Source organism: Melopsittacus undulatus, chromosome 6 (genome assembly GCF_012275295.1).
Source record: "Melopsittacus undulatus isolate bMelUnd1 chromosome 6, bMelUnd1.mat.Z, whole genome shotgun sequence".
Classification (NCBI taxonomy): domain Eukaryota; kingdom Metazoa; phylum Chordata; class Aves; order Psittaciformes; family Psittaculidae; genus Melopsittacus; species Melopsittacus undulatus.
Window position 1 is genome coordinate 50,749,632 of NC_047532.1, and position 23,816 is coordinate 50,773,447.

Consider the following 23,816-nt stretch of genomic DNA (forward strand, 5'->3'; position numbering starts at 1 on the left):
TACCAGAAAATGTAAGCAGCCCACAGGCAACCACCACGGTTACAGCAGACTGTGGCTTCCCAGCTGAGGCGGCTTTGGTGGAACATGTGACGTATCCAGAATTCCTCCTCCATCAAGGTGGTGCTGCAGGTAAGGCTGATACATGAATACAATTTTCCCACCACCTGCTTCCTTTGTAACATGGGGAATTACGGACACAAAGATACGCGTGCGTTTGTGTGTGTGTACGTTTTCCCTAGGGCTGCTGCCCTCGAGCAACCTCACAAAGCTGCGTAACTTTCTAATAGTAAGAAATATCTAACAGGATAATGTAGATAGCACAGGTCTACACAGCCCGAGTGTAACTTGAAGCAGCAAAAAAAGTTCCTATCATTTTGAGCGGTGTTTTCCCTTTGCGATTCAATATATTTGTTATTATACTACAGATCGTAAAGAACGGGGCCACTGAAGTCACGAACATATCGCTCCCCACAGGAAACAGGGCGTCCTCCCCTGTCAACAGTTTCTTCCCAGCGCGCCTGCGCGCTGGTACGTGCACAGCTTGCGCGTGCGCGTGGCAGCCACTGCCGGTTTTGCCATGGCGAAGCATACGGTGTCGTCGGCGCGGTTCCGCCGGGTGGATGTGGACGAGTACGACGAGAATAAGTTCGTGGATGAGGAGGAGGGAGGCGACGGGCAAGCGGGGCCCGACGAGGGCGAGGTGGACTCGTGCCTGCGGCAATATCCTTCCGCCGGGGTGCGGGAAGCGTTCCCGTCAGGAGTGGGCGCGGCGCCGGGGTGCGGGGCGGGGCGGGCCGGGAGCGGGCGCGGCGGCCGCCGGGGTTCCTTTTACGGGAACATGGTGCCTGGCGCTCCCGCCGAGGGAGGAAGTCGGGCACCCGTGGCTGGTAGGAGGAAGGCGGCTCCGCTTCCTCCGTCACGGCGGAGATGGTTTTGTCCCGGAGCTGCGGTATCGGGGAGGTGTCTGATAGGGGATAGAGGGGATGGAGGAAGGGGATTTCCTGCGGCAGAGGGAGCTCCGTGTGTCCGCTGCCACCGCCAGCTTCCACGGCCGCGCTCGTCGTGGAGTCGCTCTTCCTAGGGAGTGCTGCGGGGGCTGTTGGAGTGGATGTACCGAGCTGAGGCCTGGTCTCGGGGGTGAATGCAGAATGTGATGGAGAATAATGTCACAATGACTAATTCGTGCTATCTGTTGAGAGAATCGCTGTATCCGCTGAACCTAAGTATTTTCAGCCATGCACGAGCCACCTACAAATACTGTTGTCCTGGGGCTGGTTTTGTTGCCTTCCAAATACGCAGTGTTTGATCCTTAACCATCTGGCACAGGGAACATGATGGCTGCACTACAGGCGGCACTGAAGAACCCTCCTATCAACACAAAGAACCAGGCAGTGAAGGTGTGTTACTCCTTAAAAATCCTTTCCTGTTTCTGTAACCTCTATCCCACCAGCTCTACCAGACTCTGCCTCTATCCTTTCTGCCTTAAGGGGGGTTTGTTTTAGGGTATTCCCCAAAAAAGCCATGATCTCTGATTTTAATCTTGTTCAAAATACTATAGTTTGGATGTCATCTGTCCACATCCCTGTAACTTGGTGCTAGATCAGGTTTTGTGTGTTCTCTTACCTATGTTGGTTCTGTATGTGTTCCCTAACTCCACATGTCACCAGGTGCTGATGCATGATCCAGATCTGGCAGCACATAAAGGTACTTGGTACTGAACAATCAGGGAACCATAACTGCAATAGTCACCTCTGACTAATGAAACTGTGCTAGCACAGCCAGACTGTGAACATACAAAAAAAGGAATAACTGATGGTTATCGCATCCAATCAAAATTAAGCTGTTAAAACCTCAGAAAACGCAAGCGCTCCCCCTGTGACAGAATGTAGGAGCCTGCTGCATGTATGTATTTCTGAACCTCCCCAGAATAAACCTTGAATGGCTCATGCTTGTGCTGGCAATTGTAACAGGCTATAAGATGTGGAACTGCCCAGATGGGGAATGCCTGCAGACGTCTGTTCTCTCTCCTTAAGGAGAATCCCACTGGAATGTTTCCATGCTGCTCACCAGGCCACCAGTGGAGATTATTTTACCTAGTCCCAGCCCTGTCCTGGTGGGTTTCACAGGATTTTAAGAACCAGTTGTTTTGTACTGATAGTGCTGTATAACAGATTGAAGAGCTTTATCCTCGCATTGATGAGCCATTTCCATTAGCTCTGTATTGGTGAATTTAAGAATACACTGTGAAAGGCAGTGACAGAATTTCATTGGCTGTCTTCATTTTCAGTTGATCTTGTGAAACTTGTTTTTACTTGGAGTTCTTTATGTGAGAAGTCTTGCTAAGTCAAGCAGCTATGGGATATTACATTGGGCAAGAAAACTGACATCTATAATTTCTGTAGGAGGAAGCTGCTTGAAATATTTGTGGAATTACTCAAAAGTCCAACAGACCTGAGACCTGTTTCTTTTAGCCTCCATCGGTTAGTGATGGATGAATAGGAATAGCTGCTTTTTGCAGATTACATAGCTAATTGCTGCTTGCAAGCATGCCACACATTCTTGGGCCTGAAATGACATCCAGATCAACTTGCAAATGGTTATTAATGCAAAATATTAATGCTGCCAGTGTGCCTGAGACAGAAGTCGACTGCTTTGAAAGCACGTGGATTCCAGCAGTCAGCTCTTTCAATCTGGCCAGTAGTATTTGCATGAATTATAATAGTTGTATCATGTTAAACAGTACAAAGGCATGGAAAAGGCTCTGGTGGGAAGGGAGGCCAAGACAAGTAGTTACTTAATACAATTCTTTTGGAAGTCGATAGACCTTGAGTTTTGATGTGAAAACCTATTGTTTAGCCATAACTTAATTTAGTAAGTGGAGAATTACAAACACAGGCAGAGAGGCAGGAAAACCTAGAGTAGGACAAACACATTAAACTTTTATGCTGTTTATTATCACTGGGAGGACATTATCTGTTATTATCATAAGCTCTCTTCACAAACTGCCCTATTAAAGCATATTTTAGAATTGATAAAGAGAAAAAAGAATCTAGTTCTGTTTTGAGAGGTGAGTCCTGTTTGTATATACCTTATATGAGAATGAATGTGCCTGTGCTTTCCTTATTTGTTGACAGGATCGCGCAGAAAGTATTGTCCTGAAGGTCCTCATCTCTTTCAAAGCCAACGATATTGAGAAGGCAGTGCAGTCACTGGACAAGAATGGTGTTGACCTGCTAATGAAGTACATCTACAAAGGCTTTGAGAGCCCTTCTGACAACAGCAGTGCTGTGCTGCTGCAGTGGCATGAGAAGGTGTGTTTATAGCATGTGCTCTTGCCTGGTTTATCTGTGGTAGCAAGTTCTTGGGTCTGAGGCACGCTCACTGAGCCTGGTGAGAACCATGTTTCTCTCTGGTGAAACTCAATGCCATATTTCATGGTGTGGTGGTCCTGCACACTCAGAGCTGAGTTATGTCATGTGCCTACTTCTGATAGGGTGCCCTGGGTAAAGACTGTACCATTAAAATTTGGTTTGCTGTTAGACTGAAGCAAACAAAATGGATTAATCCAGTAACTAAAGCTGATGGAACTAGGATTTCTTTCCTAGAGGGAAGCAGATTTGCAACTTAGCTATGCAGGGAAATAAAAGCTTGTTAAATAGCCATCTTTAAAGTGATTGTGATTATTCTTCCTTGGCACCCTGAGTGCCAGTGTTTCACTCTCAATGTAAAGGTGGGGGAGATGCTCATTTCAGACACAATTGGGAAGCCTTTCTGATCTGGCCTGTAGCTGCCTTGACCTGGTGTTAACTGCCATGTGTATCTTTTCAGGCTCTGGCTGCTGGAGGAGTAGGGTCCATCGTCCGTGTTTTGACAGCCAGGAAAACGGTTTAAATCCAGCAGAAAGTGGTTGTCTGCCGTGCACAGTGTGGGAAGTGCTGGTACAAAACCCAAACAACCAAATGCCATTGCTGCCTTGTGGGCAGCACCTGTCTCTCAGCTTGCCTTCTCACTGCTTCTTTCATACCTGACAAATAATGCATATCATGTTCTTCTTTCTTGTTAAGTTCTGGAAAATTATGAAGGTGCAATTTTATTTCTAACAGGCATATTTGGTACTCACAAACATTTCAGTGACTCTTACAGTAACATGTACAACTTCATGTTTAGGGTGATTTGCATTTGTGTATAATTATGGCAAATTTGGACCTGACTTTCTGAGCAAGTGTTGAGGAACACAGGGCAATGTCTTAATTCTTTTTGCTAGCCAAGCGGCGGTTTGAGATAAGATCTATATTTGAGAAGTGGGGCAGCTATTAATATAGGTAACTGGACCATGTTTCCTTTAGTCAACCTCTGAACCTACAGCCGTGAATAGGACAGAAATCAAAAGCTCCTTTCCAACCCCAGTTATCATTCCAGAGAGCTGAGTATTTTCCTTAACCTCACAACTCACGGCCTGTTCAGGTTCCTTGTGATCCAGTCAGATGCTGGGTCTGCAGCAGGAAAGTCACAATGGGCTGAAGTTGTCCATCATGCATTGCAGTAGAATTTTGAAGGTTGATGGTCCATTTACACTGGAGCCCGGCCCAGTGAATTCTTTTTATTTTGGGGAGCAAAGGTCCTGAAGAGAAGAAAAAAGAAGCAGCTTTAACATGGCAAATCCTTTCAGCAACTTGAAAGTGATTCTGTCAAGCACAACAATGTGGCTGCCTGGGGTAATCTGAGAAATGCATGCTGGTACCCACACCACCTTTGTAGAGCTCCCATATTTTGTTTTCTAGGTGTATAGTGTCTTAAAGGATATCTGACAGTTCGCATTCCTGTTGCATTGTGCCAGTGTGTTAGCTAGTGAGCGAGTCGGGTTCTCGAAGAATACTTTAAAAAGAATTAGGAAAGCCCAGGGCATCCCCGATCACCGTTAAAGGTTTAGGCCCAGGGCTGAAATACTTGTGTTTTACATTCACCAATTTACTGCCGTTCAGTTATGTAAAACTGTTGGGGAACTTGTCAAATCTTTGCTGTTTTTTGATATTTGCTTTTTTTTGTAATAATAATAAGGACCAGAAAATAAATCATCACTGACTATTTATATGGTGTCTGAAATACCTTGAAGTTTCAGCAGGCTGTTATTCCAGGATGTACTACAGTAGGAAAGCAAGCCCTAGAACTCCTCTCTGTTAGGCTTCGCCCCTTGATAGGCTTCCTTTTTAGCCGTTATCCATACCTGTATGTAATGATGATACAGGCACAGCTTCATCCAGCTAAAAAATACATTATTTTAGTGAGATATTTAAACATCAAAAAACATTGCAGAACAGGACTATTAGAGATGTCTCTGCCTATACTGAAATTGTGGCCAGAGAGCAGGCTCCTCACAACCATTCATGTTGGATGCTTTCTCAAAAACAAAAGGAAAAGGGTGATGGCCTAGCAGGGTCGTTGTCTGGAGCAAAACTGACTTCACATTTCGGCTTTTGTTTTTTTCTCTGCCTGCCCAAGCTCCAAGAGACTGAACAATTAAGCACTGGTTCTAATAGTAATTTAAACACAGATAACAGTCCTGGGCTTGTCCTGTGGGTGGGGTGCCTACATCATCATTAATGGCATATGTACTCGGCTTGAACTTGTGGAGGGCCTGTGTATACAGAAACCTGGTGTTGAGCACTCCAACATCAGAAGGACATTGCATATTTGTTACTCACGTCATTGCTTTGGAAGGGTGCTAATGCCTTCAGGTAGCTCAAGCCCAAGTGTTTCTGGTGCACCACATTCAGGAATCAGTAAAAAAAAACTATTTTCGCTTCCATCCCACCTCCCGCAGCTTCCGCAGCCCTGCCACATGTTGCTGCAGGCAAGGACAGGCAGCCAGCCTGGCAGCAAAGCTGGAGTAGCTGTGCCTTCCTGAGCAGGACAGCACAGCCCTGTTAGCCAGCCCATCTCAACGGCTCCCCAGGGTGCCTGTGGAATAGCCCGGGGGCACAGCAGCTCGTGTCCTCAGGGCCTTGATGCAGGCAGGAACCAGTGATGTGGTTACCCCCACACTGTCTGGTGCCCGCCCTCCCTTTCTTCCTAGGATGCTTTTGCTTGCTTAACTCCTTCCGAAGAACACCGGCACAACCACAGGAAGCACTGAGCACACAAAGTGGAAGACCCGGCCTTGCTGAAAAGGCCAGAGAGGTCTCAACCACATATGCAAAGAAGCCTCCCTCCTGGGAATGTCAGTGAAGGTTCTGTCTTCACAGCTCTCCCAGGGACTGTGTTTGGCTTCTCAGTTTCCTTTCGTTCATCCAAATTGTTTAAGACACCAGTCCTAATTTAAAAAACAAAGCAAAACCCAAACCACAACAAAAAAAAACAAACCAAACTTGAATCGCAAATGAAATGAAAAATATTTTCCAGAACAATTGATGTTAAAGCAGGTCAGCTACCTCTAGGTGGCATTATACAAACAAAAGTAATGACAAAAGCGATCTGGAGAGGTTCTCCACCTTCCACTCAGGTTAGGCTGTGATGTGTTCAGAAACACAATACATACACATCTTCCGCATTTGTGTTCAAATGGGATGTGCCAGAAGACATGCAGCGAGGTGGGGGCAGTAGTGCAAGATTTTCAGGAAAGCATCTCTTCTGGTAACTGATTGACTGGAAAGTAAAAAATAAATCTACTTTAAAAAATAAATACATTGTCTTTTCCCCTCACATTCTGCCTTGGTCATAATCGTGGACAATACAAATACCACAGCAGGGGGCAAGTCCCAGCTGTGCCAAACAGCAACCTGTGTCTGGGTGTTGCATTCACCTTACACAGGAGCCACCACCAGCTGAGTGAGTCCAGAGCAGCATCAAGTCATGGGGCACTGGCTCTGCAGGAGGAGGCACATGCTCCTGCTGCCCTCATGGCAAAGCAGAGCCTGAGCTTGTTATCCTGGCAGGCACATGGTGAAGAGCACCAACTGCTCCCGGCCCACTCAGAATCCACTGGCACAGCGTTAGCAAGGCCTCCAACAGTGAAGCGCAGGTATGGGGCTAGCCCATATGATGGAGAGGAGCTCACTTATGGGACTCACTCCTGGCTAGGAGCTCCTTTGTGTCAGTTGGGGCTGGTGGAGGCTGTCCTCAGCTCCTGTCCCAAATCCCCTCTTGCTGTGACAAGCAGCTGTCTGTATGCACACATGCAGAAAGGGTGTTCTAATCCTTTGAGCGACATGGCACAACAGGTTTGTAAGAGGAAAACAGAGAAAGATGGGCAGGGAATAAAAGTCCTCAAGCAATTCAGCTTTGCAAAACACATTTCCCTTTCTGTTACAAGAAGGAAGCTTTCAATGAAAAATATGTGCAGATCAGACACACTTGAAGGGGACAGCATTTGCAGAGCCGTGCTAGGAAGGCTCAGTGCTTCTGAGGCTTGCTTGTAAACTTCCCACCACTGCCTTCAGCTTTGGCCAGAACATGTGACAACAGCACCTCATCAGTCACAGCTGAGAGAAGCTGCAGTCACCGCCAAGCCCTGGGCTTTGAATCATCCATCACTTAGCCAAAGAGTTCCTGTGGGCTTCTGCCTTGCTCCATGCCACTGTTTAGGGAGCAAGCCAAAACAACCCTGCCTTCCAGGGAAGGATCTGGATGTGCTCAGTCTTCTCCACTCCTCCTGCATCATAGATCTCCCAAACAAGGTCAATCCCCTTGGTCTTTCCTCATACATAATGTTTTCTCGTGCCCAGATCAGTCTCTTTCTGAGTCTCCTCTCCATAGATTATGATAAACCTACACATATTTTTCCTACACAAACTCAAAACCAACTCCTTCATGCCAGCTGGATTTTGGGTCCTTATATGTATTTCTTACCCTGCTTTTGTGCTTGATTCCAAGACTCTCCCACAGGAAATGTCACCATCTTTGTTACTCATTTCCTCTTGGACATTGTCATAGAAAAAAACAAGTCTGCTTACTAAATCAACTCGGTAAGAGAAAGGGGAAGAAGAGTCTCACTCTTAGTAGAAGGGGTGCATTTATCATAGCTTTGAAATGACTCGAATGTTACATTAAAAATAACCAAGCAGAAGGATAGCTGCTGTGAGCATTTGCTGTGCTTGCATCTTTCAGATCCCATCTTTCTGTGAAACACAAGGAAAAAAAAACCAAACCCAGGTACTGTCACAGGGGTGATCTCGTGTCCTCCTCCAGCTCCCTTTGTGCTGGTTTTGGGGTATGCCTGACCCTGCAGTGCACCAATTCAGGTAATTAAACGAGCAGAAAATTATCCCTACAGTAAATGGAACCATTTCCTGCCAGATGGGGTCTCCCATTCCCCACAGGAATGAGAAAAGGCATCTCGGAGGTGTTTTCATCTTAGCCATGTTGTTATTCCCACCTCTCTTCTTCAGCATCACTTCACCTGGTGGCATTTCTCTCTGCTTTTCTGGAGTTCAGAGTCTCCTCCATGCGTCTGTAGGAAGCCCATAGGAGTCAACTGGGCATAGAGGGATGCCAAGGGCATGCTTACAATTGGAAAATCAAAGAGAGCTCCAGGTTCAGGGATATGCTTGATCCTGTTTCTGGTTAAAATACTTGCTGTACAGCAGCCCGGCTTTCTTGCCAAGCAGAAGTCAAACAAAAGAGTTCCTCCACAGCCTGCCTCCCGTTTCCAGCGTTTTTTAACTTGATGGGGAAGTTTCAGTAAACGCACAAGGGACAAGTCTTGCTGATGTATTTTAAGCTCTTAGAAAATACACATCACATGGCTAGCAGATGCGGAAAGGTCCTTCCAAAACTTCTTAGAAACGACGTGTGGAACATCCAGCTCCAAACGGAGTCAGCGGGTCAGACCCCTGCCATCAGTACCTCTGCAGCTGCCGCATGCTCAGTGTCTCCCTGTCCTTCCCGCAGTGCTCCAATGCCAGGTTACCCCCTGCTGGCACCTCAACAGAAGTGATGTTGGGCTAAATGTGAGTTACCACTGCTGCCAGGGCTCAGCATGGCACAGCCACTGCCCCTCAAAGCCCATCTTTGGCAGCTCCACACACCCCCAGCAGCAGAGCCCCTCTCTGGGGCAATGCAGTGGGAAACGGGCAGGACAAATGCTCTCCCAGGCTGCGCCTTGGGCTATACTTCACTTTCCTGCTTGGGCCAGCAGGCAGGGTAGCACCAGCCCAGCTACAGGCAGCTGTGCCTGCAGGAGCCATTTAGCAACTGCCTCTATCAAGGACCACGCTTTGGAGGGCACAAGGGGCTCAGCTGCAGTGCTTGCCCTGTGGCTTTGCAGCCCTGAATTTGACCTGCTCAACCACCCAGATGACAAAATCCATGTCTTTCCATGAAAAACCTGGAGAAGCAAAACCTGATGAGGTGAGGATGGATGGGCTGACAGAGAGGACCTGGGGTGCAACCCACGGCAGTGCAGCATGGAAACCCGCTGCCTCTGCCCCACTTCCTCATCCCGAGGCTGCATTTCACTGATGTGAGTGAGGCCACTTCCTGTTAGGTTTGCGACACAGGCAGGGGGGAAGGCAGAAATACAGGCAGAAGGGAGCTAGAAAGAGGCTGAACAGCACCACACAGAAGGAAAAGGCGAGGGGCAAGACCCACAACACAGCCGAGGACACCGCGTCCTGCACTACCACGCCATGTCCTTGGTGGAGACTATCCGGCTGTGGCAAGAAGGAGTGTGTGCAGTGGATAGGAAGGAGTGGAGAACAGCCCTGGATGCCTTCACAGCCGTACAGAACCCCCCTGCCAAAATCTGCTTTAACATCGGCTGCATCCATCTTGTTCTGGGACAGCTGGCCGAGGCGGAGGAGGTAAGGTACAGCCTTCTACCGCAGTCACTACTACTCACAGGCACCAGTGAGTTTGCTCACAGACCTGACAGTCAGATGGATGCAGTAGGTAAGGAGGAATTAAGGGCCACAGTCAGACTATGGGAAGGATTCAGGACCTTTAAAACTGGGGTGAAGGGTGACACCCCTGGGCTGGTCCTGCTTAACCTATTTTCCAGGCAAAGCAGCAGAAGAGGTGCATGGCTTGCTGCTTGCTGTACCTTCTCTCCAAGAGGTGACTACAGAGGCACTAAGCTGCTGAGCAGGCTGGGACAGATTCCAGCTAAAAAAATTAGGAACCTGGTGCACTGCAGGACATGTAGCCACAGAGCCCAGCTTAGGCCACTGGGCTGAAGTAGGACAGGTATAACTGCTCTACACCTTCAGTTTTTTAAAGGTCTTTCCTTTTTACCTCTCTGCCCTATTCCAACCTCCATGCAGGCATTCACCCAGAGCATCAGCTGCGACAAACACCTGGCAGTGGCTTATTTCCAGCGGGGGACAGTGTTTTACCAGAGGCAGAAGTGAGTAGAAGGGTTCTATATTTCAGTTTTGCTGCTTGCAGAGATACCAGCCTTTAGCGGAGGACAGCCCCAGGCAGGATGATACCCCAGGTCTCAAACCGCAACCCCTCAAGGTAAAACAGGTTCGTCCATCAGCAGTGCACTCCTGGGGCTAACACCAGTCTTGGAGCATCTCTTCTCACCCTGGAGTGTCCAAAAACACTGCAAGGAGATGGGAGAGACCCAATTTAACTCAAAAAAGAATATATAAAGACTTTGAGGCAAGCAGATTGCCATCATGAAGTGGTAACATCCTTGTCCCCTGCTCCACAGCCATGAAAAAGCCATTGAGGATTTCAAAGAGGCACTGGCCCAGCTGCGAGGCAACCAGCTCATTGACTACAAGATCCTGGGGCTGCGGTACAGGCTCTTTGCTTGCGAGGTGAGAAAGACTTGACCGGCAGTTTTGATCCTGGAGGTCTCTTCACCAGTGCAAGAAATCTAAAGAGAAGACAGCCAACCTCTCTCTGTGCCACTGCCCTGCTGCCCTCTCCTTTATCACCCTCCTGGCAATCATCTGGTTGCTCTAAGAGATCATTTTCTTGCTCCCATCCCTTTGGTAGATACTTTACAACATTGCACTGGTGTATGCCATGATGGAGGACTGGAAGAAAGCTGAGGAGCACCTAACACAGGCCATGAGCATGAAGAGTGAGCTCCAGCATAACAGGATCGACAGGGCAATGGAAGCCATCCTGGTAAGGAGGAGGTTTCTCAGCCACTGTGTTTGCTCACAGCAGCCCTGCAGGGAGGAAGGAAAAAAATGCCAAAGAACACACTTTTTAGCTATGGCTTTAGCAGAGCAGGATAAAAACGCAGCAGGCTTGAGTGTTGTAGTGAGACACAAGCTGGTGGGAAGAGCTTTGGGTCACTGGGGAAGCAGGGACAGGAAGGTCAGGGTAAATGAACCCTGTCAGGAGTGGAGTTTTGACTTTATGGAGTGAGACCTTGAACCAGAAGATAGGAAGGGGACATTCAGCAGTCCATGCTCTCATCTCTGAAGAGCTCTCTGACTTCTCTGTGCTACAGAAGCAGAAGATCTGTGAGCTGGTGGCCATGCCTGCAGGGAAGCTGTTTAGACCAAACGAAAAGCAAGTGGCCCAGCTGGAGAAGAAGGACTACCTGGGAAAGGCTATGGTAAGAAAGAAATATCTTAGTTAAGACAAGCCTGGGGGCTGAGGAATGCTGCTGACCACCCCCTCACCACTCCTCTGAGCTGCTGCCTGCTGCATCAAGGGCAGCCAGAGATATGGAGCTGGTCCATGCCTCAGGGATTCCCCCCCAGGCATGGAGGGAGGAATGGCATGTAGGGATCTCACAGGGAACAGGGGAAGAATAAGACAGATAGCATATTTCTAAATAGCATATTTCTGAAGAGCATGGCCTATTTTCAGTTTCTCTCCTTAGAGAAAAATGAGGGACAGTCAGTCAGCAAGCCAAGAATCTTTTTAACATCTGACACTCACAAATGACATCCAGTTCTTCTCTTGCTCAGTTTGAAAGGGGCTTTTCAGCTCCCATAAGTAACCAAGCTTTTCTCCCATGACTGTGCAAAGTCAAAGCACGAGGATATCACCCTTGGGCTCAGGTCCTGGGCTCCTTCAGAAAGGGAACCTTTGGCTATGCAGGCACTGGTGAACTGGGCAACTGAGAGCCAAGCAGCTCCTTGGGTATCAGAGGAACCCCAGAAACATGCACACAAACATCTGCAAACTTCCTATAGTCACCTATAGAAAGTAAGGGCTTGAGGTGGACATTTTAGCTTGTGATTAAAACATAAACGGAAACTTTCAAGTTACAACTTTAACTGGAGTAGCAGTGAGGCTAAGAGCCGAGACATTACCATAGCTTAGAGGTGAGGTTTGGTGCCAGAAGTCCTCAGTCTGTAATCCAAGATGCTTAGCCTAAAACCACAGCCCCTCTTGAACCTGAAGCATCCTGAAGAACTTGATTTGGCCAACAGCCAAGGAGGAGGGTGGACATCAGAGGTTTAAGAGAGGTCTGGAAGCATGACATCATTACCTGTCTGCCTTTGTCTCTAGGTGGTGGCATCTGTGGTGGACAAAGATGATTTTTCAGGATTTGCTCCACTTCAACCACAGGTAAGGCACTACTGCTGAACAGAATCCTTGGTGAAATTTCAGGAGGACATAGGGGTGGGTATCATCCTGCACCCTGCTGCGGTCTCTAGCTCACAGTGGGGAGCAAACAGCAGCATCACTACCATGGACTTTCTGCTACTGCCATGGGGAGGAGGAGGATACTGCCCCCACATTTCAGCTGTTCCTTCCATCATCAGGAAGTGCAGCCCGAAGCCACCTACATCTGTGGTTGAGGTTAAACTGGTTTCCTGAACAGGAAAGTAGTGGCGGGACAGCACATCCTCTGCCTCCACCACTGCCGCAGGATGATGGCTTTTAGCACAGAGCTGTCTCAGACCCTCCTCATAGGAATCATTAGGGTTTGTCTGTCTAAGCTGACATGGAGAAACAAGAGCAGTTCTGCTTTCATTATTCACCCTCCTCCCTATTCTCTAAGCCCCTTGCATTTTCTGTGCCATTTTCCTGATGCTGTAGCATCATCTTCCCATCTCCAGAGGTCCCAAGAGTTTTTTACATGACCTATGGGAGGATTTGTATGGGGAAATGGAGCTGCTGCAGCCTGCAGCACTGTTAAGCAATATAAAATACACTCCTCAGTGCAGCCAAGTGTTGACACCTCACTAGGGGAGTCAGGCCTATTTCAAGTTACTTCTTCAGAGGGTTGATGAAATCCACCAGAGAACTTCCTATGGCAGGAGAGACAGTAAAACACTACGATGGCAGCAGGGAATTTTACAAGCATGGTAATAGGAAGATACAGAGAAGCACAATTTATGCCAGTTGGTCTCAAATCCCTGGTCTCAGCCCTCTGTGAGCTGAAACCAGAATCATGACTGAACACAGGGCTGGGCTGTGCCTCTGAAAACCAACTGCAGGTGGAAGAATTTGGAAACTACTCCTTAGAGGGAGCAAATCTAGTGATAATCCTCACAGCACTTTATGTATGAGGGTGGCAAACAGGCGAAAACCTACCTCAGCTCCCTGCAAAGCAGCAAAAAGCTCCATTTTGGTTCAAATCATCTGACCTGCCACCAGCATGGGGAGGAAGGAACCATGTTGGGGTATAACAGGCATGATAGAAGCTGTAGGATATTTCTGCAAAGCAACGAAAATCCTTCATATTACTGATAATTTCCTTTTTGCCTTCTTGTTGGCAGGCCTCTGGTCCTCCACCCAGGTCCAAGACTCCAGAAATCCTCAGGTGAGTTGGACAAAGGATGGATGGACAACACTGCTAACCTATGCATCCATGTCCAACTCCATCCTGCACCATCACAGCCAAGCATCCAACCAGAACCCAAAACTCAGGGGGAACAGGGTTTGATAGGAACAAGAATGCAGAGGTCTGGGTTCCCCCTACAATGTCACCCACCTTCCTGACCTATCAACTGCTCCTGCACCCAGGGCCCTCGAAGGGCAGCCACACCGCGTTCTGTATGAGTTCATCCCTGAGACCACTGAGGAGCTGCAGGTCCTGCCAGGAAACATTGTCTTTGTCCTGAAGAAAGAGAAGGACAACTGGGCAACAGTGATGTTCAACGGAAAGGTAGCACGGGGTGGGACTTGCAGGGCAAATCGTTGCTGTGAGCAACTAAATGGATTTCCAATTTAAGTCCCGTAGTATGTCCACCCTGGCTTAGGCCATAGGGTTTGCTGAAACCCATCCAACCTGTATCAACTAACCTTCCAGCCTCAGGGACTCTCCTGTGTTCAGGGTAGGGTGAGGACAAGCTCAATTGCGTCTGGCAGCAGTGGGATGCCTGCCTGCCAAGCAATCACCACTCATCTCTCCTTTCCCTGCAGAAAGGGATTGTTCCCTGCAACTACCTCGAGCCTGTGGAGCTCCAGAACAAGCTGCATATCCAGGTGAGGAGCCCAGGAGGAGATGGTGACCTTGGGAGGGCAGATCCCCACACATTCACCCACCACCCATTCTGGGCCTTCCAGCAGGACCTATACCTGCAAATCCCTCCCCCTCATAATGCTGGGCTTGGTTATTTTGGCTCACAGTCACCTTCATGTGAGTTCAGAGACCTGCAAAATGTTGACAGATGCTGTGACAATGCCCCCCCCCGGGTGGTGGTTGGCAATGTCGGGGGGATAAGCGGTAGTAAAGTTACCCTCCCTGGTTCAAGACCCCAAATAGACCTTGGGAATATAATGGGTTGGAGATCAGGCTCCACAGGGCAGTAGTGCCCCAGCTCCCTTAGGAAGGGTGGGATAGACAGCACTACCTTCTTCCCATCTGGCACAGGAAGAAATTCCTCTTGAGGCAGAGATTCCAGAGTCACCCAGCTCCACTGCTCCAGAGAAACCACGGCGGCCAGCACCAGGTCAGTGACAAGGAGCTGAAGGGATGGGGGTGCCTTAGGGGTGAAACCCCTGGCAGTAGGTGTGAGGTGGTTTCCTTGGTTCCATGTCCTCACACTTTGAGACCAGGGCTAAGGCTCACCTATTTCATTCCTAGACTGATTTGCAGCCAAGGATGGGGGGACATTAAAGCAGGAGGCAGGGACAGCAACTGCAATGCTGATGGTGGAATAAAATAGAGCAGGTGGGTCCCCAAAGAAAGCAAGTCCCTTAAGTGCTCTTAAATTAGCACAGCAACTAATGGGAAAAAGGTCCTAGGGATAGGAATGAGACACATAACCGAGCTTGTTCAAGCTTGGAGTAGAAGGTTCCTTATAGGCTCCTCCTTAGAGCAGGGCACCTACAGTGTTTTTAGTGCTGCTGTGAACTGGGTTAGGTGTGAAAGAGCTGTGGTGGTTGCCCTGAGAAGGGCATTTCTAGCTAACACTACCCAGTGTCCCATGTCCCAGGCCTGGGGCAGGGATGGTAGAACCAGGAGCACCACATCAACCCCAGCACAGCTGGCTCAGGGTGCTGGGAAGCTGAAAAGGGCTCTGCTGTCTGCATCCACACTGCTGCAGGAGTGCTCAGGTGCATGGTCCAAAATTGCTGTTGTTGCGAGCACGAGACCGTGAGCTGAAAAGAAGAGCAGGGAGGAAGCGCTGAGAGTTGCCCTCTTTAGAAAACATCATGCAGTGCTCAGAGGTAGGAGCCTGCAGATGAACTGCGAGCTCTACACCACTGCAGGGAAAACCCATTTGGGGTAAAAAACATCAATGTGCAGAGACTATACCAAGTGGGTGTTAACCTGCTGCAGTTTTCTGACAGGGTTTGCTTCCCAAGCAGAGCAACCTTAACAGCAGTCTAGTGGTAAAGCCGATACAGAAGATGACTACAGCTCATACGAGTTAACAGCAAACAGCTCAGGGACACAACCACCTCAAAGAGCATCTTTATAGTACCAAAAGCCAATGCAGATTTAGCGGTGGGACTCCAATCAACTGTATAGCACTGACTCTTCCCATAACAAGCACAGTTTTGTCTAAACACTGACAAAACATAGAATAGATCCTTTTGAAGAGACTTAAACGAACCCACATGAAAGCACCATACTTGGAGGTCTAAATTTAGCTCTACGACCCCAGTGAAGCACGGGGATTGTCTCCAGTTTCCAGTGTGGACCTAGGGAGATCAGAAGAGCAAAGACAGGTCACATATTCATTATTTTTAAAATCTGCACAGGAAAGACCCATAAAACTCCCATCCCTATGAGAGGGAAAGCACAGAGACTAAACCTTTGCTTGGTGATTACATCTAAATCTTACAGACAAACCCCGTCACAGCTGATGCTGCATTCACTCAAGTGACCCACAGTGGTTCCAGGGCTGGTTGATGTTGCTACAGATAATGATGGGCTGCAGGAGATCTGATTAGACACTAAGCAGTAATCCTTACCCTATTCCACTTCCTGAGCCACCTCTTTCTTCCTCCACAGATAGCGCTCCTGTTACTGTGACACAGCCAAGAGGTGCAGCAAAGGTAACATCTTGTAAACGTAGACCCCAAGGTGTTGTTGGTGTTACAACTCTGCATTTACTGCATGTTGAAAGGTGCTGGCATGCCCAGCAAGCACCCTGGCCCTGGAAGTGTTCTAGGTGTTCATCATTCATTAGCCTCTCCAAAACATGACAGGCTGAGGGGTCAGCAGGTCATCAGGACCCAGCCAGGTGACTAGGGCTGCTTTTTAGGAGTTCTCCAGTCCACTCCGCAGTGGACCTGCAACTGTCAGCAGAACCTTTGTACAACTCCCATCTTAGTTGGCCTGTAGCACTTCAAAAGGGAGAAATGAAGAGAGCTTGGCTGTAGTGCACACACTCCTGTGCAGGGTCAGTGCATCACAAAGTCACACTGGGTAGAGAAATGGGAAAACACAGCAATCTCAACTCAGAAAAAAAAGGAATGAGGGGGTTGGACGGTAGACACACCACAGATTTGGTCACCCAGAAGTCACCATTTGTTTGCTAAGTAACTAATCTATGATTGTGCTCTCTCCTGGGACAAGCCCAGGATAGCTTAGGTGGCACAACCACTGACCTGCCCTGAAAGAAGTACCAAAGGCTAATCTCTAGCAGAGATGTCTCTCTAACCAGCAGACAGCTGATGCCCCACAGCTCATATTTGACTCAGGCACTCACAGTTTCTATATCCCAGTCCCTCTCCCTACCCTCACCAAGCCATGTAAGCTCTGACATCCAGTTTACCACCTGCAGGAGACGAAATCGGACATCTCCAGCTCCTGCATTCTCAAAGTGCATTACAAATACACAGTTGCCCTGCAAGTTGAGACAAGCCTCTCCTACATGGAGCTACTGGACCTGGTTTGCAAGAAACTGGAGCTCCAGCCTGAGCACACACAGCTGAGGTGAGGCACTGCCTGCTGCAGGGAGCTAAAGTTGTGTTTTCAGGGCTCCCACTCTTACCCCGTGTCCTCTGCACATGCAGGTACAAGCCTGTGGAAAGCCAAGCACTGGTGAATCTCAGCAGAGAGAATCTAGAGGCAATTTGGAGCCAGAGCAAGGGCAACTGTGTGACAGTCTGGTGCGACATCACGGAGGTCAGTGATAGCTAGTGGTGGCAGCCACCTCTTCTGCCTGCTCCTGGCAAGAAACCCAAGCAGATACTGCCTTTACTTTCCTTGTTGTGAGTGTAGGCTTGTGGCTCTCAAAGCAAGCCAGTGACCTGTTCAAAGGCAGATGGGCAAAGAGCAGGTGAAGAGAAACAGAGCTTGTTTCTTATCCTGGTACAAACAAAAAGGAGGATCTAAGAGGTGTCCTTACCAGCTTATTTCCTGCCCTAGGGAGAGGGGGTTTTACCAGACAGCCAACCAGAGGAGCTGCCACAGGAGGCAACACCGGAGGAGACAGGACCAACCCAAGTTGTAGCACAGTACAATTATGAAGCCACCCAACCTGAAGACCTGGAGTTTCAGGCAGGAGATGTGATACTTGTTCTATCCAAAGGTAATTGTGCTCTTTCTGCAACAGGTGAGGGAGCTTCCAGCTCAGGTGAGAGCATGGGTCTGAGCCCGAGATACCAAGCACTTGCAGCAGCTTCTGCTCAGTCCAGTGGAAGTTGTGAGTTTCTAACATACGCTACTCAGGCCAAAAACTCTCAAGTATTTGGTCAGACACTGGATGCACATTCTTCAGTGGAGCTTATGAGCTTCACCAGGGACTTTGATCTCTTCCCCCAAATCCCCCTGTCCTCTGAAGCAAACTGTTTCATGCTGGAAACCTGCAGAGCAGCAGCCTATAGCTCAGGTAGCCTTCACTGACAGCAAACTTCTGCAAGCTGCAGTTTACCACCTTTAGATGGAAAACAGGCTGCTCAGATTTCTGCTGCAGAGCACTCTGCTAGTTTCTTTTCTAATGTCTTCTAAAGTGTTTCAGTTCAACACAAGCTTTCTCAGAGATTACATGAGGTGGCAGGTGGAAGCCAGGGGTAAGGACAACCTAAGGACACATACAAGAGTTACCTTCCTTCACATTACTAAGAGCTGTGTCATCGAGCTTCCGGTTTCCATTCAGGGCAAATTTGCTCCATCCCCATGGACAAAAGGCAGAAAAAAAAGCAGGACCTAAAGTCTGCAAGATTGCTTTCTACAAGTGCTTTCGTCCACAGCAGCTGCCTCATGCTGCAACTGCAGCAGAGCTCCTCCAGCTCTACCATGGGCTTCCCACCCAAGTGTGTTACACACACCTCTAACAACACGTTTTCATCACACCCATTTCTGCCACCCTCTTCCCCAAACACTTTCCAGATGAGAGGGTTTCAATTGAGCTGTGTTTAAGCTTACTGATCACAGTTTGTTTTTAAAGGAGATGCCTTATTTTGTCTACTGCTCTCACAATGGCAGAATGCTCTTACTCCCATCTCTCTTACCTGTCACCTTTTCCTGTCTGGTTTTGGTTTTAAGCATAGTCTTCCATTAGCCTCACTGCCCTTCAGTATTAGTCTTTGGTGCTTTTAATGAGAATAAAGACTTAAATACAGAGTAAATAGTCTAGTATGTTTTTGAGTTGGATCCCTTCAAACCTGCGCAGAACACGCAGGATGAAGGAAAAAACTGTGCTTCAGCAAAAACTGCCAGTGAACCTGTATCAGGTGAAGAATTACAAACAGACCCTGCCCAGGACATCTGTTTCCCTTTTCCGCATGAAATCAAGGCATCAGAAAGTTTTAAAGACAAAACCAAAAACAAACAAAAATGTTATTTTGCTGTAAGTAGCTGAATCACCTATTTGGCTGGTTGACAAGTGATAATAGTCCACCTCTACCACTGTACAGGTGAGGTTTTGCACCATACATTGATGACTTCTCCCACTCCAAAATTCTACTGTCCATGCTCAACTAAATATTTCCCACTAGAAAGTTCATTCTTACCTCCTTTGGTTCCCCCACAGCAAGAGCTTTCAGAGCTCCTGAGCTTTACTCAACCCAGGGTAGCAGAGGCTCTGGGGGTTTGTTCTGGGTTTTTTCTTCACATGAACATAGAACAGCAGGTGAAAATGCAGTTTAGTTGGCACCTTGAAGACAACAGCCTGAGGTCTCAGATCATTTCCTTGCTCTCCATACTCACTTTGTTTCCACTGTTTTCTGTTCCAGGCAGTTTCTAAGCCCCTCAGTCTCTATCTTGTTTTACTTTTCCTACCTGCAATCTTTCATACCTTGTAGGCTTGCTCTCTACCTCATTCCTCCCCAGCCCCTTTCACCCACATTCCTCTCTACACCAGGCTTTAGCAGAAAACCTTAAAAAGGTGATCTAGGACCTCTCTATAGCACAGGGAGGTTATTGTGCTCCTATATATCCATATGATGACAAAAATCATGTCGGTTCTATCTTCCAGTGAATGAAGACTGGTTAGAAGGCCAGTGCAATGGGAAAATCGGCATCTTCCCATCCGCTTTTGTTCAAAAATCTAATACTAAAGACCTGGAGATGTGATTTCAAAGAGCTTGAGCTGTGGATGTGGAAAGAAATTCAGAATTCAACCACTGCAATTAAGAAGTTTCTGTATTAATCACTGCACCTGAAAATGAACTTTAAGTATTACTGCTACTTGTATTAAAAGCTTTATTTTTTATTTTACATTTCGCATTGTTCTCTAAAACAGGTATTTACTAAAAAGCTGCTCACTGTCCTCCTGTTAAGAATGCATTCAGTCATAAAACCTGTGCTTGCCAAGAGACTTCCTCTGTCCCACCTGCCTTATCCTTAACAAAGCTTTTATGCAGACATGCCAGCAGCTGGGAAAACCCATGAGGGTGGTGCCTCTTGCATTCACAGCCCTGCCAACAGATCCTGATGCGGAACTGGTGTTCAAGACACTACAGACCAGGAAAGGCTGAACAGTGTTTGTTTGCTTCCTTAAAACGTCACTGCCAACCCCAAGAGCTTAAGAGACACCATGCAGACTCACCCTGCTTCAATTGACAATTCACTTCAAAACCATGGTGACTAAAACCCCCCACCAATAAAAGTATATGCTTTTTTTTCTTTTTTTTTTAAGCCTTTAGGAGCTGTACCTCAAGGCATTTTTGCAGCAGTCAGAAGAGACAGTAACTTAGAAAGACACTGCCTGGAATCTCAGCAGGTCATTCAGCACTACTTTCACAGTATTTCTGGTCCTTCTTGCTGACAGCTGCTCCTTCCTAGCATTTTAAAATGATGTGTCTCAAACCATGCAAGCTATACATGAACCAGCCACACAGTTCTGGGAGTGCCTTGCTTTGAAGGTGCCAAGGGCAGCAGTTTGTCCACTTGGAATCCTATCACGCAAGTTCTGGACAACCCCACTGTCCCAATACCCTAAATATCATAGCTATTTTGAAAGGAACTTATTCTGAAGAGTTGTCTGGTTATAGTGAATGTCTGTCGTTTCAAAACCAGATCATCGGTGTAGTTTTGACACATTTGGAAATATGCTGTTCAAAAACTGGCTGCAAACAGCCAATATCCTGATCTGCAGGCACGTCAACGGCAGGAGGATCTGTGTCCTCCACCTCCCGCTGAAACTTCAATCCTTTTCCTGACTTGTTTATAAAAATACAGCATTCTTAAAAGCCTGCAGCCAAGTTACACAGGAAATAAACGCTACACACAGACCTGTATGGAGAGAACATGGTTTAATTAAAGGCAAAGCTGATTTCAGCAGCTGCAGTTCTTGCACAGACAGACAAAAAAAAAACCCCACAAAAAAAGCTTACAACACAAACCAGTTTCTGTTAGGGGCCCCTTTCCCTCGCTCCTCCAAGCATTGGAGGGCAGGAGGGGTGTCCCAGCCAAGAGCCGGATGCATTCCCAAGGCCGGATGCTCATGCACAAGTAGAACAGTGTGGCTGGGACCCTGGCACTGCTGGAGTGAGATGGTGAACCTGGTTAGCTCGTCTAGGGTGCAAGAGTCAGTGACAGTTCAAACACTGGAATGTCGCAGCTGCTTGGGTGCACAGCTCAATACACAAACTGGGAGGGCTGGAGGGAAGTAAACGGGTTTGGTTCATATTACCACTGGGTGGAAACTTTCAGACTTTTTAAAGGAAACACAGCTTCGAAATGCAACAAAGAACAGTGATGTTGCTAAGGTGGAGGTCGTGCGGGAGCTGCTCAGACCCCTGCAGGAGTATCGTGTCTCCTTCATCTTCCCTTTTTTTATTCTTTGCGGCTGCCCAGACTCCAGTGTCACTTCGGCTCCTGCATGTGCTTTGCTCTGCAGCTGACTTCCAGCTCAGAGATCCTGAATAATCATACAAATCCCTACTGCTAAACACAGCAAATGGACATTGAGATTGTTTCCATAACTTCCCTGGGAAACCTAACAAAAATGCTGTCCTTTTCTTTATCAAAGCTTGCAGTCTTCCTTCCCTCTAATAAATAGCAAATAAAACATTTCCCTTTCCCTTCTGCATCTTTTCATCTATGAACAGCACTATACTTTCTTCTGTGTGCGGGTCACTCGTGTGTGTCCACGAGTGCCTTGAATTTCATTCTGGAACTGAAAGTTTGGGGCTGCAGCTGGGGGTGGGAGGTGAGGGTGGGGACGGGTTTCTGCAGAGCTGATGTGTGCCTGTGGGGTGCATACACTCTGCACTGTCCAGGCTGACTGGAAGCTTTACCCAGCCCTGCTGGACCCCTGATTATTTTCTGCAAGATGTTGCACATTGGTAATGAAACTACTAGCATCCAGCGAAGATGGGAGGATGGAGAGAGAAAGAAAAAAAAAAAACAAAAAACAAAAACCATTGAAAGCTTTCTACCTACCTATTAAAATGAGTCAGGCTGTGAATGCACAGACTAGCCTGCCATTTGTGGGGCTAGCCACTATGCTACAGTAAAATGTACAGGAATCAAACATTAATTCAAAACCCCATAGTAGTTAACTTGCTTGTCCAGCAGAGTGCTGCAATGCCCCACATCACCAATTATAGTTCAAACACCTACTGAGAGGAGGGCATTTCATGCTGGAGTTTCTAACCCACCCATGGGCTGGCCAAAGCCTTTAGGTGAAAGGTAAAGTGGTGTCAAGTGCCAGACTCTCCTTCATGAAACTCCTTTGCTAGCCCAGGAGATAGAGCTCCCCCATGCCACCAACCACCTCTGACCAGAGCAGCAATTGGGGCTTTCATTGCTACACGCTGACAATGAAGCATGTCTGTGTATGGAAGAATTCAGTGTGATCTTACTACTGAGATAAAGATGTTTAGGAGTAATTTCAACTACATTCTCAGTCAGCAAAGCAATCATTAATGGATTCGTATTTTATCTCCCCAAAGAGAGGAAAAGGATTGAGAAGTTCTCATTGGCTTCTCCCATCTGCCCTTCATTCTCAGCTTTTACTTCCCATGTGGCTGGGGACATGCACAATGGAGAAGGTGAGAGGCGGTGATATCAGGTTACTGAGTGAGACAAACAGCAGTTCCTCTCTCCCTCCAGAGGGCCCAGGGATGGGAGAGTTCCTGATGTCGTTTTCTTGCACTGCAGACGTTTTGTGCACACTCAGTGGGTTGGTGGAGCACTTACGCCCTCCTGACAGCAAGGACCAGAAGAGAGGGCTGCCACCTGCACAGGACTGTGTGGGCCAGTCCTGCAAACCCAACATGCCATGGTTTATGGAGCCTTCGTTTGCAAGGGTTGCCACCTTGGTCTCAATGCGGCGGGTTCATGGTGCCTTGTCCACGTTGCTGCTTCTGCTTCTGCTGCATTAACAGCTGCTCCAAAGCTGAGGGTCCAGGGTGCATCATGGAACTGGACCAGATGGACTAAAAACAAACAGCCAAAAATAGCATCTCCTTGCTTTAGACAGCCCCCCTCTTACAGATCAGAAAGTGGAGACAATTTTTTCTATTCTCCCTCCTTATCACCTACACATGGCTTATCATAAAAGTTGTGTAGATTTCAAAGAAGGCATTCCAAAAGGAGGCTCCCCGGAAAAAGTTTATCATCCTCCAGAATCCTCATTACCATAAAAAATCATCCCATGTTAACCATTACTCATTTTAGAATAGTCAAAGCAAATTTTATAATTTCTTCCGGTTCTGCTAGCCTGGTCTTGTTCCACAAAATGCTCTAAACCAGCAAGGACTGGAAAATTGTGACATCTTCCAGCACTGGTCACACCTCCCACATTGCCTGCATAAGTGAATCTGCAGGAAAAACAAGCACCCATTCCTAAGCAGAGCTTCAGTCAAGCATACCTTCAGGCTCTCCATAAGCACAGCTGAGGAGTCCTCCATAGCCGGAGGGCCTTGGGCAGCCCAGGTGCCACTGGGAGTGCTGGTCTGGTGCCAGCTGCTCTCTGAAGATGAGGATGTTGCTGGAAGGTAGTCTAGGCCAAACCCTCCCATTGCTAAAATGGTAGAATGATAAGTTCAACTGAATGTAGCAAAATCACTGCAAAGCAAACACCACCAGCCAGCTTTGCGTGAGCCTG

At 47.8% G+C, this 23,816-nt stretch overlaps 3 protein-coding genes across 6 annotated transcripts in view; 2 read left to right on the top strand and 1 right to left on the bottom strand.

The window, feature by feature from the left end:
* Positions 1–525: 525 nt before the first annotated feature.
* On the top strand, positions 526–5,089 carry ARPC5 (actin related protein 2/3 complex subunit 5). Its single transcript, XM_005150170.3, has 4 exons — positions 526–720; positions 1,325–1,397; positions 3,135–3,311; positions 3,829–5,089. The coding sequence occupies exons 1-4, from the start codon at positions 578–580 to the stop codon at positions 3,889–3,891; spliced, it is 456 nt and encodes a 151-aa protein (XP_005150227.1). The 5' UTR covers positions 526–577; the 3' UTR covers positions 3,892–5,089.
* Positions 5,090–9,501: 4,412 nt separating this feature from the next.
* Positions 9,502–19,978, top strand: NCF2 (neutrophil cytosolic factor 2). Of its 2 annotated transcripts, XM_005150172.2 has the most exons (15): positions 9,523–9,797; positions 10,257–10,339; positions 10,652–10,760; positions 10,942–11,076; positions 11,408–11,515; positions 12,421–12,480; positions 13,638–13,681; positions 13,885–14,026; positions 14,284–14,346; positions 14,735–14,813; positions 16,325–16,368; positions 17,100–17,251; positions 17,332–17,443; positions 17,687–17,849; positions 19,737–19,978. In XM_005150172.2, the coding sequence occupies exons 1-15, from the start codon at positions 9,624–9,626 to the stop codon at positions 19,832–19,834; spliced, it is 1,566 nt and encodes a 521-aa protein (XP_005150229.1). In that variant the 5' UTR covers positions 9,523–9,623; the 3' UTR covers positions 19,835–19,978. The 2 variants fall into 2 exon arrangements, with proteins under 2 accessions (XP_030906009.1, XP_005150229.1); XM_031050149.2 differs by having other exon boundaries at positions 9,502–9,797; positions 17,687–19,978.
* The window catches only part of SMG7 (SMG7 nonsense mediated mRNA decay factor), a 53,440-nt gene continuing 49,573 nt past the window's right edge, over positions 19,950–23,816 (bottom strand). For all 3 annotated transcript variants that reach the window (XM_034064301.1, XM_034064299.1, XM_034064298.1), the window contains 2 exons: positions 23,581–23,732; positions 19,950–23,145 (listed from right to left, as the gene is read on the bottom strand). In XM_034064301.1, coding sequence (XP_033920192.1) covers positions 23,032–23,145; positions 23,581–23,732 — 266 coding nt within the window. In that variant the 3' untranslated portion in view covers positions 19,950–23,031. The remainder of the gene's footprint in view (positions 23,146–23,580; positions 23,733–23,816) is intronic.